General features: G+C 51.4%; 2 protein-coding genes across 2 annotated transcripts in view; one reads left to right on the forward strand and one right to left on the reverse strand.

Moving 5' to 3' along the window:
- Nucleotides 1–590: 590 nt before the first annotated feature.
- ERP29 (endoplasmic reticulum protein 29) lies at nt 591–3,705 on the forward strand. The gene is made up of 3 exons (XM_044658793.1): nt 591–791; nt 1,963–2,101; nt 2,619–3,705. The coding sequence occupies exons 1-3, from the start codon at nt 642–644 to the stop codon at nt 3,122–3,124; spliced, it is 795 nt and encodes a 264-aa protein (XP_044514728.1). The 5' UTR covers nt 591–641; the 3' UTR covers nt 3,125–3,705.
- Nucleotides 3,706–8,822: 5,117 nt separating this feature from the next.
- NAA25 (N-alpha-acetyltransferase 25, NatB auxiliary subunit) overlaps nt 8,823–15,687 on the reverse strand; it is a 55,047-nt gene continuing 48,182 nt past the window's right edge. Inside the window, exons 22-25 of the mRNA XM_044673618.1 lie at nt 15,419–15,529; nt 13,368–13,514; nt 10,596–11,584; nt 8,823–10,333 (exon numbers count right to left, since the gene is read on the reverse strand). Of these exons, the coding sequence (XP_044529553.1) occupies nt 11,462–11,584; nt 13,368–13,514; nt 15,419–15,529 (381 nt within the window). The 3' untranslated portion in view covers nt 8,823–10,333; nt 10,596–11,461. The remainder of the gene's footprint in view (nt 10,334–10,595; nt 11,585–13,367; nt 13,515–15,418; nt 15,530–15,687) is intronic.

Here is a 15,687-nt window from a genome sequence, read left to right on the forward strand (position 1 = left end):
TGAATGAATGAATGAATGAATGAATGACGGCCATTCTGCCTGGGGCTGTTCAGAGCAGAATGTCACTCACCCATTCAAAACAATATTTACTGCTTTAAATGTCAGCCTGGGCAGAGCTGGGCCAGTTGTGGCCTGACTGGCTGGGCAGTGGAATTCTTCTAGGTCAGAATGAAGACTGGTACGAAGGCGAGGAGAGCCAGAGAGCTGGCAGCTGCCCCCGAGAGCTAGACCAAATCCCGGGTCCGGGAACCAGGCAGCCACCAGCGTGGGCTTCGGCTAGGCCCTGGACCTCGGTGCTCCCTTCCGTAGAATGACGGGGCGGGACTTCAGACTCCCTCAAGCCGCTCTCCCTCTCGCACCCGGCTGCTCCTCCCCCTCCCTCTTTAGACTCCTCCCCCACACCCTCTCCAGGCTGCTCAGCTTGCTCCTCCCCCGCCCCGCCCTCTCCAGGCCCGGCGGCTGTTCCCTCCCCTCTTCCCCTTCCCCTTCCCCATCCCCACCCTTGGGTCCAGGCTGGGCCGGCACTGCCCCTCCCCCTAGGAGCGGGGGCGGGGCGCCACGTGACCCTCCCCGCCCCCGTGGCCTGGAGTCGGCGGCTTCTGCTGGTACCGGCGGCTGTTCTCGTGCAGGGGGCGTGCGTGATGGCTGCGGCGGGGTCCGGCGGCGGCGGGTTCCCCGGCTGGGGGCGGGCGCTGCTGCTGCTACTGGTGCTGCTGCTGGGCTCCCCGCCGGCCAGCCGCGGCCTGCACACCAAGGGCGCGCTGCCCCTGGACACCGTCACCTTCTACAAGGTAGCCGGGCCGGGGGATGGCGGGCGGAGCAGGTTGAATCACCCCTTCCCCCCCCCAACCCCCTCCGAATCATTTCTTGTTAGTCCTGGGACGCCCCTCCCGCTCCCGCTGAGCCGGTGGGCGGGGCCTCGCATGGGGGCCAATCCCTGGGGGCCAAGTGGGAGCCGAGTCCGGGCGCATCCTGCTGGGGGAGGGGCGGATGGGGTAGGCTTGGACCACGTGGTGGGGGGAGGGGGACTGTTAAAGCCCCTACTCGGCGTGGGGATGGGACTACCGGGCTGGGAGGAACCCCAGAGCTTACTGGGGACTCCGAGGCCCCTTGCAGCCTGCAGCCAGTGCAGTTTCGGGCCCCAGATGGGCCAGGAGGCTCACTCCTGCTCCATTTCCTCCCTCTCATCAGAGCTGGAGCCTCTCTCTGGCCCCGGGGATGCCTGGTCAGGGTGCTCTCTGGTCCTCCCTCCTTCCGTGGTCAGGCCTGGCTTCTCATGCTGCAGCAGAAAGGCTGCTGACTGGCTCTGGAGTCTGAGGCCCTGGGTTCAAATCCTGCCACATGCTTGCCTACACCTGGGGCCTTGCCAGTCGCTTGATTTCGGAGATGGCCTCTGAGGACCCTCCGATGCCCTCCTGACAGCAGAACTCTGTTTAAGGCCAACAATCAACCTTTATTATGTGCAGCCACAGGGTACAAAGTACAAAGAATGAAATACTCCCCCATTGCAATGAGCCTAATGGAAAGAGCACTAGATTTTAAGCCCAGGGACCCGAGTTCAAGACCTGCCTCTGCTTCTTCCTGCCTGTGTGATCTTAGGCAAGTCATTTCATTTTCCCAAGGTTTCCATTTCCTTAGCTATAAAATAAACAGGTTGAAGGACCTGAGATCCAGGCCTTTATCTCAGATTCTGTAAAATGGGATACTAGGCTAGGTCTAGAGGGACCTCAGGAGCTGTCTAGTGAACCCCCCTGTTTTACAGACGAGGCCAAAGTCATCGATCAGAAGGAGGATTCAAATCCAGGGCTGACACTCTCAAACATTCCAGCTCTCTCCAGGCTCTAGCCTGGGACAAAACCAGAGTGAGCTAGGGAGGGTGCCGAGGGGAGGATGAGGGAAGAGATCCCCAAAGGGCCTCCCACGGACACACGCCTAGGCCAGCTCCCATCTTCCCTCCTCCAGGTCATCCCCAAGAGCAAATACGTCCTGGTGAAGTTCGACACCCAGTACCCTTATGGAGAGAAGCAGGACCAGTTCAAAGCTCTGGCTGAGAGCTTGGCCTCCAGTGAGGACCTCCTGATCGGGGAGGTGGGGATCTCAGGTATGGGGGGCCAAGAAGGCAGGGAAGCAAGCTCGGAGGGGGAGAAGGCAGGCCATGGCGTCTAGTAACATTTGGCCAAATTGAGCGACGGAGGTGGCTTTCTCTTTCTGTTCCTTGGGGCCTACCACAGCCAGGTGTCTGTCTCTGAGTCTCTCTCCCTCTCTGACTCTGTCTTTCTCTTTCTCTCTTTCCTTCCCCTTCTCTCTCTTTCTGCCTGTCTGTCTCTCACTCCTACCCTCCATCATTCCCTCTCCCTCCACCTCTCTCTCTTTCTCTTTCTTTCTTTCTCTGTCCCTCTCTCTCTCTTCTTCTTTCTTCCTGTCTCTCTCACTAACACCCTCCCTCTCTCCCTGTCTCTCCCTCTCTGTCTCTCTCTCTTCCCCACCCTCCCCATTGCCCTCCCTCCTTCTCTCTCTCTCTCCCCCACCTCTTCTCCCTGTCCTTTTGGGGTCCCTACTCTAGGGGCCCCCATACCTCTCCCTAAGCCTTGCCCCTCACTGCTGGTTTCTGTTCACAGATTACGGTGACAAGCTGAACCTCGAACTCAGTGAGAAGTACAAGCTCAGCAAAGACAAATACCCCATCTTCTACCTCTTCCAGGATGGGGACTTTGAGAACCCAGTGCTCTACCAGGGGCCGGTGAAGGTGGGCGCCATCCAACGCTGGCTGAAGGGCCAGGGCATCTACCTGGGCATGCCTGGATGCCTGCTGACCTATGACACCCTGGCTGCCCAGTTTCTGAGCACTACAGGGGCAGAGGAACGCCGGGCCCTGATAGAGCAAGGCCAGGCCGGCCTGGCCAATGTCAAAGAAGCCGAGAAGAAGTGGGCCGAGCAGTACCTGAAGATCATGGGGAAGATCCTGGACCAGGGGGAGGGCTTCGCGGCCGCAGAGACAGCCAGGCTCACGAAGCTCATCGAGAAGAACAAGATGAGCGAGGGGAAGAAGGGGGAGCTCCAGAAGACCCTGAACATCCTCACGGCCTTTCAGAAGAAGGGAGCGGCGGGGAGAGAGGAGCTCTGAGGAGGATCCTGGGCCCGGAAGATCCCCCGGGGGCAGGGGATGGGAACAGGAAGGACCCAGACACGCTCAAATGCCTCCCCCTGCCCTCCATGGTGACGCTGGGGAGAAGTCCTAAAAGAAGACTTGGTGCTAAGGCCTAAAATAAAGCATCTGCTGCTCGGGCCCCTCAGAGTGTGTTTCTCTTCAACCATTCAGAGTCTCCATGTTCTGGTTTGGAAGCCCCCCACCCACCACCAGCCCCTTCTCTCAGCAGATGGATTCCTCCTCCGGGGCTTTCCCTCTTCCTCTTGCTGTCTGGGGATCCCCCAGACCCTCAGCTCCCATTTCTGCCATCCCCTCTCCCCTGCCCCTGCCTCTTGTAGCAATTGAGAGCAACGGGCATCCTCTTGGTTAGAAACGGGTCCCGATCCACAGCCCGTCTTTCCCTCACTGGCCTGGGTGGGGCATCCCTCGTTCTGTGGAGTGACCGAGGAGGATGGGGTCATCGTGGGAGCTCCTGAAACTGTGGGGAAGCCAAGAATGGACCACACTGTTTTCTATGAGCCATTGCTGCAGAACAATATATTTTCTCACTGCCTGAACCAGCGCCTGCCCATTATTCATGAAAGAGAAGTGCTTCCTCATTAGCTGGGGAGCCTCCCAGCAGAGAGGACTCCTGGATTGGGGGGCCCCGGGTTCAAATATGGCCTCTGCACTCGGGCAAGGCACCTGTCCAGCCCCCTGTTTCTTCGTTGGTGAGATGAGAGGATTGGCCTGGAGAGCCTTCTGCCTTTAAATCTTGGGTCCCGGGTCACTAGTGCGTATCTGCAGAGGGGTTTCCACACTGGGGACCGACTCCCACCCCCAGGATGAGTGAAGGAGAAGCCTTGGGGCCTCTGTCAGGGAGGCGTGGCAGAGCCACATGGGAGGGGGGGCGGGGTAGACAGGATGAACCCACAGGTTAGTTGACTGCTTCAGTCCATCAGATCTTATTGGAAATGGTTTGTTCTTTTTTTAAATCCTCATGGAGGAGGCATCCGAAGACAAGAGTGCACAAGAAGCCAGGCCTGGCGTTGGGAGCCCGAGTTCAAATGTGACCTGACACTAGCTGTGTGACTGTAGGCAAGTCACATCACCTGATTTGCCTCGGTTTCCTCATCCGTCAAACGAGCTGGAGAAGGAAATGGCAAACGAGCAGATCACTTCACCTTGTTTGCCTCAGTTTATCCAACTGTAAAAATATCTCAAAATAAAATGAATGCTAGCACCTCCCTCCCAGGGTTCTTGTGAGGACCAGATGCGATCGTCGTAAAGCGCTTGGCGCAGACCCCAGAACCTAGCAAGTGTAATAAGTGCTTTTATCCGGAGTGTAAGCGTGCAGCAGGAAAGGGCTGCCCTGGGCCTCTAGTCTTGCCCCTTCATTTGACAGATAAGGAAACCGAGGCCGAATCCCCCCAGGGAGCAGTGAGCCCAGCTCTGGGGCCTGCGAGCCCAGCAGAAATGGCTTTTTCATGGTTCCTGCAGAGGTGTTAGAGGCCTCCTTTCAGCATGCGGGATCTGAGATGCTCCCCAGGATTTCATCTTCCCTTCCGAGGAGAGCCAATGAAACCAGGACATAAAGTCAGCTCAAAATGGGCTCCTTCCCCTTGGGAGCTTCTGGGAGGCCCAGTGGATAAAGAGCCAGACCTAGAGATGGGAGGTTCTGGGTTCAAATCCCTTCTCTGATCTCTAATAGCTGAAGGAGCTCTGGTATATCTGTGCTTCAGTTTCCTGCTCTGTAAATGGAGGGATTGGACTCCAGGAGCTGGGGATATAAAGGCAGGACCAACCCCCACCCCCAGCACACACACTTCTTGCCTTCAGTCAGGAATCCAAACTGGAGGAAGGTTGGGATATAGAACCGGATCCGGGTTATCTGTGCTCATTGAAAGAAACTGAGTACTTAGGGAGGGGGAGGGGGGCATCTACTTCCTTTTTTTGCTGTTGTTCTGTCGTATCTGACTCTTCATGAGCCCGTTGGGGGTTTTCTTGGCAGAGACCCCAGAATGGTTTTGCTGTTTTACAGAAGAGGAAACCGGGGCAAATGCAGTTAAGGGACTTGCCCAGCATCACCCAGCTGCTAAGTGTCTGAGGCTGGGTTTGAACTCGGGCAGAGGGGTCTCCCTGCCTCCTCTCCTTCAGGAGGAGGCCACTCCACGGTGGAGGAATCTAAGCATGCAGGGCAGAGCCAAGAGAGAGGGCATTCGGGGTACCGAGGAGCTCTGGAAGGGAGGCCAGACTGGCTACAAGGTGTGGGAAAAGGAGCAGATAAGCTTGGAAGTGGGGATTGGAGGATATTCATTCATTCATTCATTCATTCATTCCAAGAATAAATAGGTGATAGGAAGGCGCCCAAGAATTTTCAAGCAGGAGAGTAACAGGACATGGCCTAGCCCTTACCCTTCTGTCTTAAGAGTTCATGCTAAGACAGAAGGGTTTAAAAAAAAGTTTGCAAATCATCAACTTTCTCATTTGATCATCATCAACATAGCAAGCATTTATAGGATGTTTTAAAGTTTGATGTGTTTTACATATTATCTGATCCGATGACAGTAGGTGCTCTATGATGATCCCCGCTTTACAGATGAGGAAACTGAGGCAGAGGTTAAGTGACTTGCTCAGGGTCACACAGCTCCTAAGTTTCTGAGGCAGGAATCAAATTCTGGTCTTCCTGTCCCCAGGCCCATCCCTCTATCACTAGGACACTTAGCCACCTCTTAATAAACCTGAGAGATGATTATAGGAAAGATCACCATTTTATAGATGGGGCCACTGAAGCTCTGAGATAGCATGACTTGCCAGTGACAGAAGAGGGATCTGAACAGGGGTTTTTCCTCACTTGGCCACGACAACACAACTGCTAAACTGAGGGGGCTACAGAAGGTGAACTAGGATATGGAAGGATTCTTCATTCTGCTCTTGTCCTGGACCTCTTGGGCAGCAGGCTGGGGAATCTATGAACCCCTTCTCAGAATCATGGTTTTTTTAAGTGCATAAATATAGGCGATTACCAAGAAAACCAATGATATTGAAATGCAGTTATTAAAAAAAAAAGATTAAACAGAAACAAAAAATAAATTCATGGAGCCCAAGTGAAAAACTCCATCTCATGATCCCCCCAAAAGTCTATGGTTGGTCTGAAAAAAGAAACCCTTGTAAAAAGGATATTTTAGCACCCCTTGGATTGGGAGCCATTGCATTTGGTTTTGAAGATTAGCTCTGCGACTTGTTACTTGGCTGACTCTGGGTAAGGTGCTTCCCTGCTCTGAGTCGGTCTGTTTATTCCTCTTGTCCTGTGAGAACGAGTGACTTGAGAACTCTGGAGTCAGTGAGATCCTCCAGATGCAGCTGGGATGCTGTCAGGATGCGGCCAAGCCACCTGGAAGAGAGCCTGGACCACGCAAAGGAGTCTGGCGACCATCCACGGGGAAGAAGGATGTTTACTGCCCAGGCGATGACACAGATGGGCAACCTGGAGATACTGTCAGTCAAGACAGACTGATTAGAAAGGAGACAGAAAGGCAGACTAGGAGGTAGATTTTAGATATAGAAATGGAAGGTGATAGGAAATAGATTGAAAAGACAGATGGGCAGATGATTAGATGGATAGATAGGCAGACTGGTGGATGGATGGATGGATGGATAGATGGATATATAGATGGATGGATGGACAAAGAGGCACTAATGGATGGATAGATGGTTAGACAGACACATAGATGGATAGATTGATAATATAGTTTGTTCATTCAGTTGTGCCCAACTCTGTGTGGCTCTGTGGACCACAACACAATGGACTTATCTTCCAATGTCCTATCTCTTAACATTTTAATACCATCCATGGGTTTTTCTGTGGTTTGCCATTTCCTTCTCCAGTAGAGACAGAAAGCGAGACCTCTATAACTGGGACAAACAGTTCACAAGGCTGAGTTGGGTCCAGAATTAAGCAGATGAAAGAAAGTGAACTAGATTGCCATCAGGAAATGCAGAGCTCCTTCCCTGACAACAAATTCCTTCTATAGAATGGTGAGCCGCAGAGCACATCCATCTGTCCCATTACGTTTGGAATGTCTCCCATAGAGGGCCAAGGGCGATGGGGCAGGGAGTATGATAAGTAGGCTAGAATACAAGGAACCATGGAGAACAGGAGCAAAGGCTGTTACCAGGGAAATGTCCCAAAAGAAAAACCAAGAAAGTGGGCTGGTGCATGGCTGGGGGAGCCCAGGGGTTCTACCTGGGCCCTCGTGATGTCGGGAGTAAACAAGGAAGCCCTCCAACTCCCAAGCAGGTGGATCCTCTCCCAGAATGGGCAGACCCAGTGATGAGCACTGCGGGAAACATCCAAATCCGCCCCTCCCGTGGATGCTTGTCATCTTACCTACATGCCCCAAACGGACAAGAGCGCTTTCTCTGTGCCTGCCCGCCTAGAGGCATTGCAAGCATTATCTCAGAAGAGCTGGGAAGCCGAGGCCCAGGTAAGACGGCGCTGTGGCTGCGACCTGGCCCCTGACCTCCCATCCTCCTTCCATCCTGCAAAGTCCAAAGTCCCATCCAGCTTTGAGTCTAAAAGATGGCTAAGTAGAGGCTGGTTCAACGGCTTGTCCCAAGCCTGGCCCAAGGGCAGGCAGGAGTGAGATTGCCTCTTTCCCGATGACCATGAGGGTGCCCCCAGTGACTGATATTCAGTGCTGAATCATGCAAGTAATAGGGCAGAAGGGAACCTCGGCTGGATGGTCACAGGGGTTAGAGCTGAAAGGGCCCTCACAGGAGTCTGATTCCCTCATTTTTACTTTTAAGTGGCAGAGGCAATATTTGAACCCAGGCCCTTTGATTTCACTGGCACCAACCACATGGCTGAAGCTATGGCCCAGTGCTCCTTGAGCCTGGTCCCAAGAACCCTGAAATCCTCGAAGCCTCCATTTTGTCATCTGTAAAATGGGGATGCTTTTCACACACACATTCCTCCCTCTCACAGAACTATTGTGAGCAGCTCTGTGGACCTGAAAAGCATTCTAGAAACAGGGAGCTTCCATTAATACAGAAAGGATCTGTGGTTTTACAGATGCCAACTGTCACCCTCCTCCTCCTTTTGTCTAATCTTGTGTTGTGTAGAAGATACCCGTTGTGGGCATTTCCTCCACCACAATAGACTGGACCTGGGGCTCCTCAGGACCCAGAGCTTTCCCCTGGCTAAGGGTGCATGGCTAGCACAAGTGGGAACCAGGGCCGGGGCGCCATGGGATTTCTGTAGCTTTAAGGCTAGGTCTACTGTGTCATGATCTTAGTCTCTTCTTTTTGTCACTGTGGTTCAGAGAGAGATGGCCCTGGGCCTATCCTTATTATTAATATTATATTTTTTAAAAGACTGATTCTCTTAGAAAAATAAGCTGAAATTCAAAACCCTCTTTTTTTTAAAAACCCTTCCCTTCCATCTTAAAATCACTACTATGTATTGGTTCCAAGGCAGAAGAGTGGCAAGGGCTAGGCCGTGGGACTTAGGTGACTTGCCCAGGGTCACACAGTGAGGAAGTGTCTGAGGCCAGATTTGAACTCAAGACCTCTCATATCTAGGCCCCCCTCCCCAAAAAACTTTTTTGCCCTGAACCCAGAACCAATGTCAGGCCAAACAACGGTAGGGGGTGCCTACAGAGAGGAACGACAGGAACCAGGCAGAAAGGCTAACTTGTAATGAAACTATCTTTTATATAAATTAAACCCATCCAGTTTAAAGCAGGTCTGCTGTGTCCACATCACTTAATTCTGAAGAAGGACAAATACAGGCCCTTCCACATTCATAAATTACACCAGATAATTCAGGAGAGTCGAGTGAACAAAGCTGCGGGTACAATAAATCCCCATAGGTGTTTAAAATAAAAGACAAATTCTGATTGAACATAATGATTGCAAAATGGAAATGAACAATTTGAAGTTAAAATCAAGGAAAGAGGCGCGAGTGACGGGGGCCGCGAGCAGGTGCCCCACGCCGGTCCCACAGACACAAGTCTGGGCGTTCTGGAGCACGGGTGTGACTCCCCGGCGCGCGTCCTCCCTTGCCTTCACCCGAGTCCCAGAGGATGGATCTCCGCTCACGAGATGCCGGTGGAAGCAAGCCAGTCCCTTTTCAGGCTGTAGACGGCAGTCTCGTTCGCTTGTCTAGTCTCTTCCACACCTTCCCTTGTCTTTCAATTTCAATTCAGCACGCTAAAAAAAACCCAAACAAGCCCCCAAACCCCAAGCCCCCAAACAAAAAGAACTCAAACAAAAAAAGAGCAGCAGCAAGGGATTTTTGAGATTCCTCGTCAAATACCAAATGACATCCATTGCATGTTGGAGAGGGTGCTTCTTTACTCGTGTAAGAATATATAGATATATAGATATATTTTTTTAACTGTACACAATTTATAGGGTGTGACAAAGTTTCCAAAAGACTAGATCAACAAGATATTGGCCATTTCTGCACACAATTTAGTTTTTTGTTTTAGTTTTTTTTTTTTTATATAAAGACATCGCAAGATGTAAGAGGTGGAATTTGATTTCAATGCTACCATGAATACAAAAGTCAACAAGAAACAAAGGAAGTAACAATCGTCCCCCGCCCCAATAACATTATTTGACACTAAACCATTGGGGGGGTGGGACAGAGGAAGGGGATGACTGCCACCAGGAAGCAGAGATTGGCTGGAGAGACCAAAGGAATCGCGAGGTGCCCCCAAGGACTGAGGCCAAGCTTCCCCAACCCCGTGCATGCTCAATGGACTGAGGTCAGTCGAATCTTTCAAAGGGTATTTCTATATACAGTACATTTCGAGATGGTCAAGGAAAGTCTCACTTCGGCACACACACGGACACAGACACACACCCACCCACACCCACAACACCCCCTCCAAAAGGCTGGAGACTGGAGCCAAACCGCGGCCAAGTCCACAATGATTTGAATATTCGGTCTTCGTCCTTCCTTTGGCGACCACGTCGGGGAAGACGGACCATCGGCGTTTCTAATCAAAACTTCTCAACGTTGCCAACAAGTCTTTTTGGAGGAGGGGGTTGTGATCCTTTTCAACTTCCTTCCAAGTTTAAATAGGAGAATCAATTACTCTAGGCCAGATCCCAGATTTCTGAAAGCCTCAAGAGTCCCTTGAAGCCAGGGGGCCAAAAAGCTAGTGGTTTGCATAGGAAGATTTTTTTATTTTCAACCTTTCCAAGAAATAAAAAAAAATATGGTCAAAATTCATCAGCGAAAAAGATGTAGTAATTTGATTTTAAAGAGTAGCCGACTCTGCATGTACTGAGGGTCAAGAAAGAACCCAGCCCCAGGCCCCCCCCCCCACCCAGTGCCCGAGCAGGGGAAGGGGCACGCCGAGGGCACGGCCTCCGAAGGTGGCCGGGGCTCCAGCCGCTCCCTGCCCTCCCCGCCCACCGTAAAGGCCCCCGAGCACGAAGGCTTCGTTTCAAGCACCTGTGGTTTTTTAATTCATAAACTGATTGTAGTATATGACTGAAGACATCACTGCATAAATTAGGGACGTCATCTCTCTTGCTTTCAAACATTGATTCCCATCATTCCCAATCGTACGGACGAGAGCTTGGGCTTGGACATCATCCAGACTTCTCTGTCTGCCCTGGACAGCTGCTCGCTCGGCCTCCCTCTCCCCGGTTCGGATGTCAGAGGCAGGCCCCGGAGGATGGTGTGGCGAGCTCCTGGCCCTCCCTCTCGTGCCCGGCCGGCTGGGCACCGTCACCAGGGACATACCTGCACGGCAGAGGCGGAGGCTCCTTTGTCCGCCCCCTGTGGGAAGCTCGGGTCCGAGGCTGAGCTGCTGCTCCGGGGGGAAGAGGGACGGTTCCGAGGCAAACAGAGACCTCTCTGTTTTCTGCTGTTTCTAAGGCAAGGGCCAGACCCCCATTCTCTCCCTGTGCAGGGAGGGTTGTCCGACGGCTCTGGGGCGGAGGCTTTTATTTCTGAATTGCTATTGCTGCTTCTAAAAACCCCCAGAAGTTTCTGGAGATGGAAAGGAAGAAAAGGAGGGTTTCTCTGGTTGCTGCCATACGCTTAATAATGAACATGTATAAAAAGTGGTCAAACCTAGGGGAGGGCTCGGCTTCCGGTTTATGTACAATAATTTAATCATCTGTATATAGTTAATACCTAAAAAAATTAATTCAAGATCAAAGTCCTTCATGCATTTTAGGAGGAAGTTCTGGATTCTGGCAGCGGCGGTGGCAGCGGCGGTCAGACGGGCGATGCTTCGGCTGGCCGGGGGAGTGGGGGTGGGGGGGTCAGTGCCTGCCCCGGAGTCTTTCCCGCAGTCTGAGCCTCTCCCGTTACACTTTGAGCTTCTTCATGGTCTCCAGTCTCTTTTTCAGCAGCTCCCCGATTTCCTGAAGCGAGTGCTGGTAACTGCTTTGCACTTTCCCATGCACAGTCTTGGTGAACCTCTTCTCCTCCTGCAGAGAGAGGGAGGAGAGGACGATGGTCCAGGCCTGAAGCAGACTCCAGGTGGGAGGAACAGGGCCTTCCCCCTTCCCCTGTGCCTCTGCAGGCAGATGGCTAGGGTTCAAAATGTGAGCGGGTGTGGGGGCACATGGGCATGTGTGCATACATCTTAGGGAAATTCTCCTCCTCCTCTGGAAAACGCAGGGGCTGACCCCGGCCCTGAGGAGCCCCCTCGCCCTGAAGCCAGGGCCTACGTCTTTTAGCCATTTCTCTAAAGGACGTGTTTGTGGGGAAAGAGATGGGACATGAAAACCAGAGACCAAAGACGGCACACCCAAAGCCAGCCTGCAGCCCTGCTGGGGTCTCTGCCCAGGTTCCAGTTCTCAGAGGTAAAACGAGGCAATTCCCCCTTCCTCCACAGTATACCCATCTATCAGGGTAGACAAGGACAGGGGCCGACATCCTGCCTGGGCCCCTGATGCAAACAAATTAGCCTCCTTTCTCAACTGTGACTACAAAGGGCAGCCCCACATTTCCTCTATATAGTGAGAAAGAAGGGAGGAAAGGAGGGAAGGAGGAAGCAAAGGTATTGCATTACATCAAACAGCTCCCTTCCAGGCCTTCTATGCAAATTACTTTAGGCTCAGTACTAAAGAAGAAATCAGATCAGGTTTTTTAAAACCCACTTTGGTACAAATTTGATTTCTCTACACCCTTGTGACTCCTCAGTCTAATCTGATTTACTGAAGCAGCCGAAGGCCCTGGGCCTTTCCCTCCATCCCACCTGGAAGACTCCTGGCCCCTTGGTCCCCATATGGCTGGATACTCTTTTGTGTGTTGGGTGAAAAGATCTCTGAGAACAGAAACTGTGGCATCTTTTCAGGACATAGCCTGGTGCTTGGCACACAGAAAAGATGCCTAGTCGTGTCTTCATTTTTCTGCACATGCTGGGAAGCCATGCCCGTGTTCCTTGGGAGCTGGTGCCCAGTCATTTCTATGCCCAGAAAAGGCTAAGAAGTGGTGCTGTGGATAGAGCACCAGGTCTGGAGTCAGGAAGACCAGAATCAAGTCTAGCCTCAGACATTTACTAGCTGTGGGACCCAGGAAAGGCTCTTAACCTCTGGCTCAGTTTCCTCATCTGCAAAATGGGGATACCACAATAGCACCTACCTCCCAGGGCTGGTGTGAGGCTCAAATGAAATAACATGTCAACACTTTGTAAAGGCCGAGGAGCAACATACCCAACAGCCACTATTATGATTGTTGTTTTCACTTGGGCAATCAGGTTAGTGCCAGGCTGAAGGCTTATGTGCAAAGGCAGTGCCACTGTTTTTCTCTAGTGGGAGTTTCTAATCTAGGGTCCAAGGACCCCCAAGGGGTTTGTGGATAGGTTTCAAGGAGTCTATAACTTATTTAGGGGGCTCTTGTTAAGGAGGGAGCACATGTGCAAAGTGCTTTGCAAACCTTCAGCAGGTTTGGGAAATTAAAGCTAATTGGCTAGTCCTGCGACAGGTGAGACCTTAGAGAGGTTTAGAACTCCCTCTCACTTTGCAGATGAAGAAACTGAGAGCACTCTTGTCACTAAGGTCGCCCAATGACAGGGTTTATTTTTTAACCCAGGCCCTCTGACTCAAACCCCAGGGCCAGCTCTTTCTCTTGTATCTAAGGCACTAAGGTAGAGAGAGACCCGAGCAACTGAAGGCCAAGGGCTGGGCTGTCCTTTCTCCATCTAAGCTGGACTGGCACCTCTGGGCGTCTGCCTTAACCCCAGAATCACCTGTGGCCTCCTCTTACCTGTGAAAGCACAGAGTCTTCTAGGGATAATTCTTCAAGTTTCAGTGCAGCCAGAAGAGTCTCGAGCCCTTTGATGTTCTCCAGGACACTGGAGATCAGCAGCTGAAGCCCAGCTACATAGCGCTGGAAGCTGGAGAAGACGGGTGGCTGGGGGGACACAAGAGGAGAATAAGTTGCCTGTGCTATCTGGCCCACTGGAGCAAACAAGGCTTCCTTCAAGCCACAAGCAGATGGACTTCCTTACTCTCCAAGGCCTAGCCCTGGTCCTTCTACTTTATCCACCCCACTGCTGCTCAAGAAGCTACATTCACTCTGCCCTAGCATAACGGACAAACTCATCTTGGAAATGAAAGCCCTTTCCATGCATCTCAGAGAAATATTCCCCTTTGCATAAACAACATTCTAGCCAGACTGGCTTCCTAGCTATTCTCCAAACTCAGACCTCCAGCTACTGTCTCTGGGCCCCCCATCCCCATGTTTGGAGCAGAAATGTAGCCCCCTCCACCTTTCTTTCTCTAAGAATTTGGCTCCCTTGAAGGCTCAGCATAGGTGTCACCTCCTATAGGAAGGCCTCTCTGATCATATTGCCTATCCATTCTCTCTCCATCTTCAGATAATCATATATATCCTTATCATCCAGGAGCGTTTGATTTAGCTCCTTGATGGCAGAGACTGGTCTTCATTTTGTCTTTGTATCTCCGAGGTCTAATGATCGTGTTCTGCTTGAAGACCACTAAAGACCCCACACCTTTTGTCAGACTAACTTCAATGGAGCCATGTCTTTCCTATCTCCTTTTTCTGAAGTTGGTTTCTTTTCTTTTTTTAATTTTATTTAAACCATTACCTTCTGCCTTAGAATTAATACTATGTATTGGTTTCAAGGCAGAAGAGCGGAAAGGGCTAGGCAATGGGGACTAAGGAACTTACCCAGAGTCACACAGCTGGGAGCCCTTGGCCCATACATGCCTGTTGACACTCATTCTATAACGGTGCCCCCGTGGGGCCAATCCCCTCATTGTTTCCAACTCCACCTAACTGTCCTGTCATTTCACCCATGTGCCCTCCTGAGCCAAGCAAGAAGCTTGCCTTGGGCACAGACTTTCTGCAAGGCCTTGGGAAGATAAAGAGAAGACCGGAAGCGCCTACACCCCTGGGGAGCTTACATTTTATAAGCCAGGGAGTAGAAGGCAACAGGGATATAGATAAATACAAAAGTATTCAAAAATACCTAAAATAAATGGTGCTGGTACTAATACCTGAGGAAATTAAGAAAGGGCTGCCATAGGAGGCAGTCCCTGAGCTGAACCTCGAGGAGAACTCAGGATTCCAAGAGGCAGAATATTCTGGGAGGAAAGAGATGATCTGGGCAAAGGGTAGAGATGGGAGGTGGAATGTCACATACAAGTAACTATTGAATGACAGTGTGTAGGGGGGCTATGTAAGAATAGCTCAAATCGAGAGGTCCATGAAAGGTAGTAGAGGCCAAGGAAGGCCCAACTCCTGAACAGGGAAGGGAGTTGCTGACTGGTTCTATGCTTTAAGAAAGCAATTCTGGAGGCCCTAAGGGGGATGGCTGGAAATGGAAACTAGGAACAAGGGATCAACTAGGATTCTTTTGGTCCAAAAACAAGGGAGTTGTTATGTAACTGGGGAAAGAAGGAGATGGATGCCAAGAAGAACTGATCAGACTTGGACCCTAATCAGATATAGAAGGGTGAGGCTGAGGGAAGAACTAAGGATGATGCTGGGCTTGAAAGTCTGGACGATGGAAAACATGGCAGCACCCTCCACATTCAGAGGGAAATTGAGAAGGGAGATGGGCTTCATCAAATGCTTTGCTATATTAGAGCCCAGCCTCCATCTTGCCTTTATGCTTTTGGTTCTATGACTTTCCAAGGGTGTTGGAAATCTCCCCTTGTGCCCTGAGCTATATTTAACCCAGAAAAAGAGACCCGCTCGGACAGATGCTCCATGAGAGAAGCACATCCGAACACTCTGAGCTCCTCTATGAACACAAGGTGAGCTTAAATGATCCTCGATGGAGCTATTACCATTAGGATGTTGGTTTCTTTTTTCTTCTTTTTCCTTTTCTGTATATTTAATTTATATGGCTGCAGGACACTGTCACAGTAACTAGTCACCCAGAGGACAATGGAGATGGTCTGAGAGAAAAGAAGGAAAATGCATTATTAATCAAGATACTTGACAATAGAAAGAAAGAGGAGAAAAGGGAAGAGAAGGGGAGGGGGAGAGGGAATGAAGGGAGAGATGGGGGAAAGGAGAACCAGAAAGGGGGAGAGAGAGAGAGAGAAAGAGAGAG

This window comes from Gracilinanus agilis, chromosome 1 (genome assembly GCF_016433145.1).
Source record: "Gracilinanus agilis isolate LMUSP501 chromosome 1, AgileGrace, whole genome shotgun sequence".
Classification (NCBI taxonomy): domain Eukaryota; kingdom Metazoa; phylum Chordata; class Mammalia; order Didelphimorphia; family Didelphidae; genus Gracilinanus; species Gracilinanus agilis.

Excerpts from the sequence above, each read along its gene's own strand:
- ERP29 (XM_044658793.1), top strand. The coding sequence starts at position 642 with ATGGCTGCGGCGGGGTCCGGCGGCGGCGGGTTCCCCGGCTGGGGGCGG. Across the intron at positions 792-1,962 it reads ACACCGTCACCTTCTACAAG|GTCATCCCCAAGAGCAAATA; the intron begins GTAGCCGGGCCG and ends TCCCTCCTCCAG. Across the intron at positions 2,102-2,618 it reads CGGGGAGGTGGGGATCTCAG|ATTACGGTGACAAGCTGAAC; the intron begins GTATGGGGGGCC and ends TTCTGTTCACAG.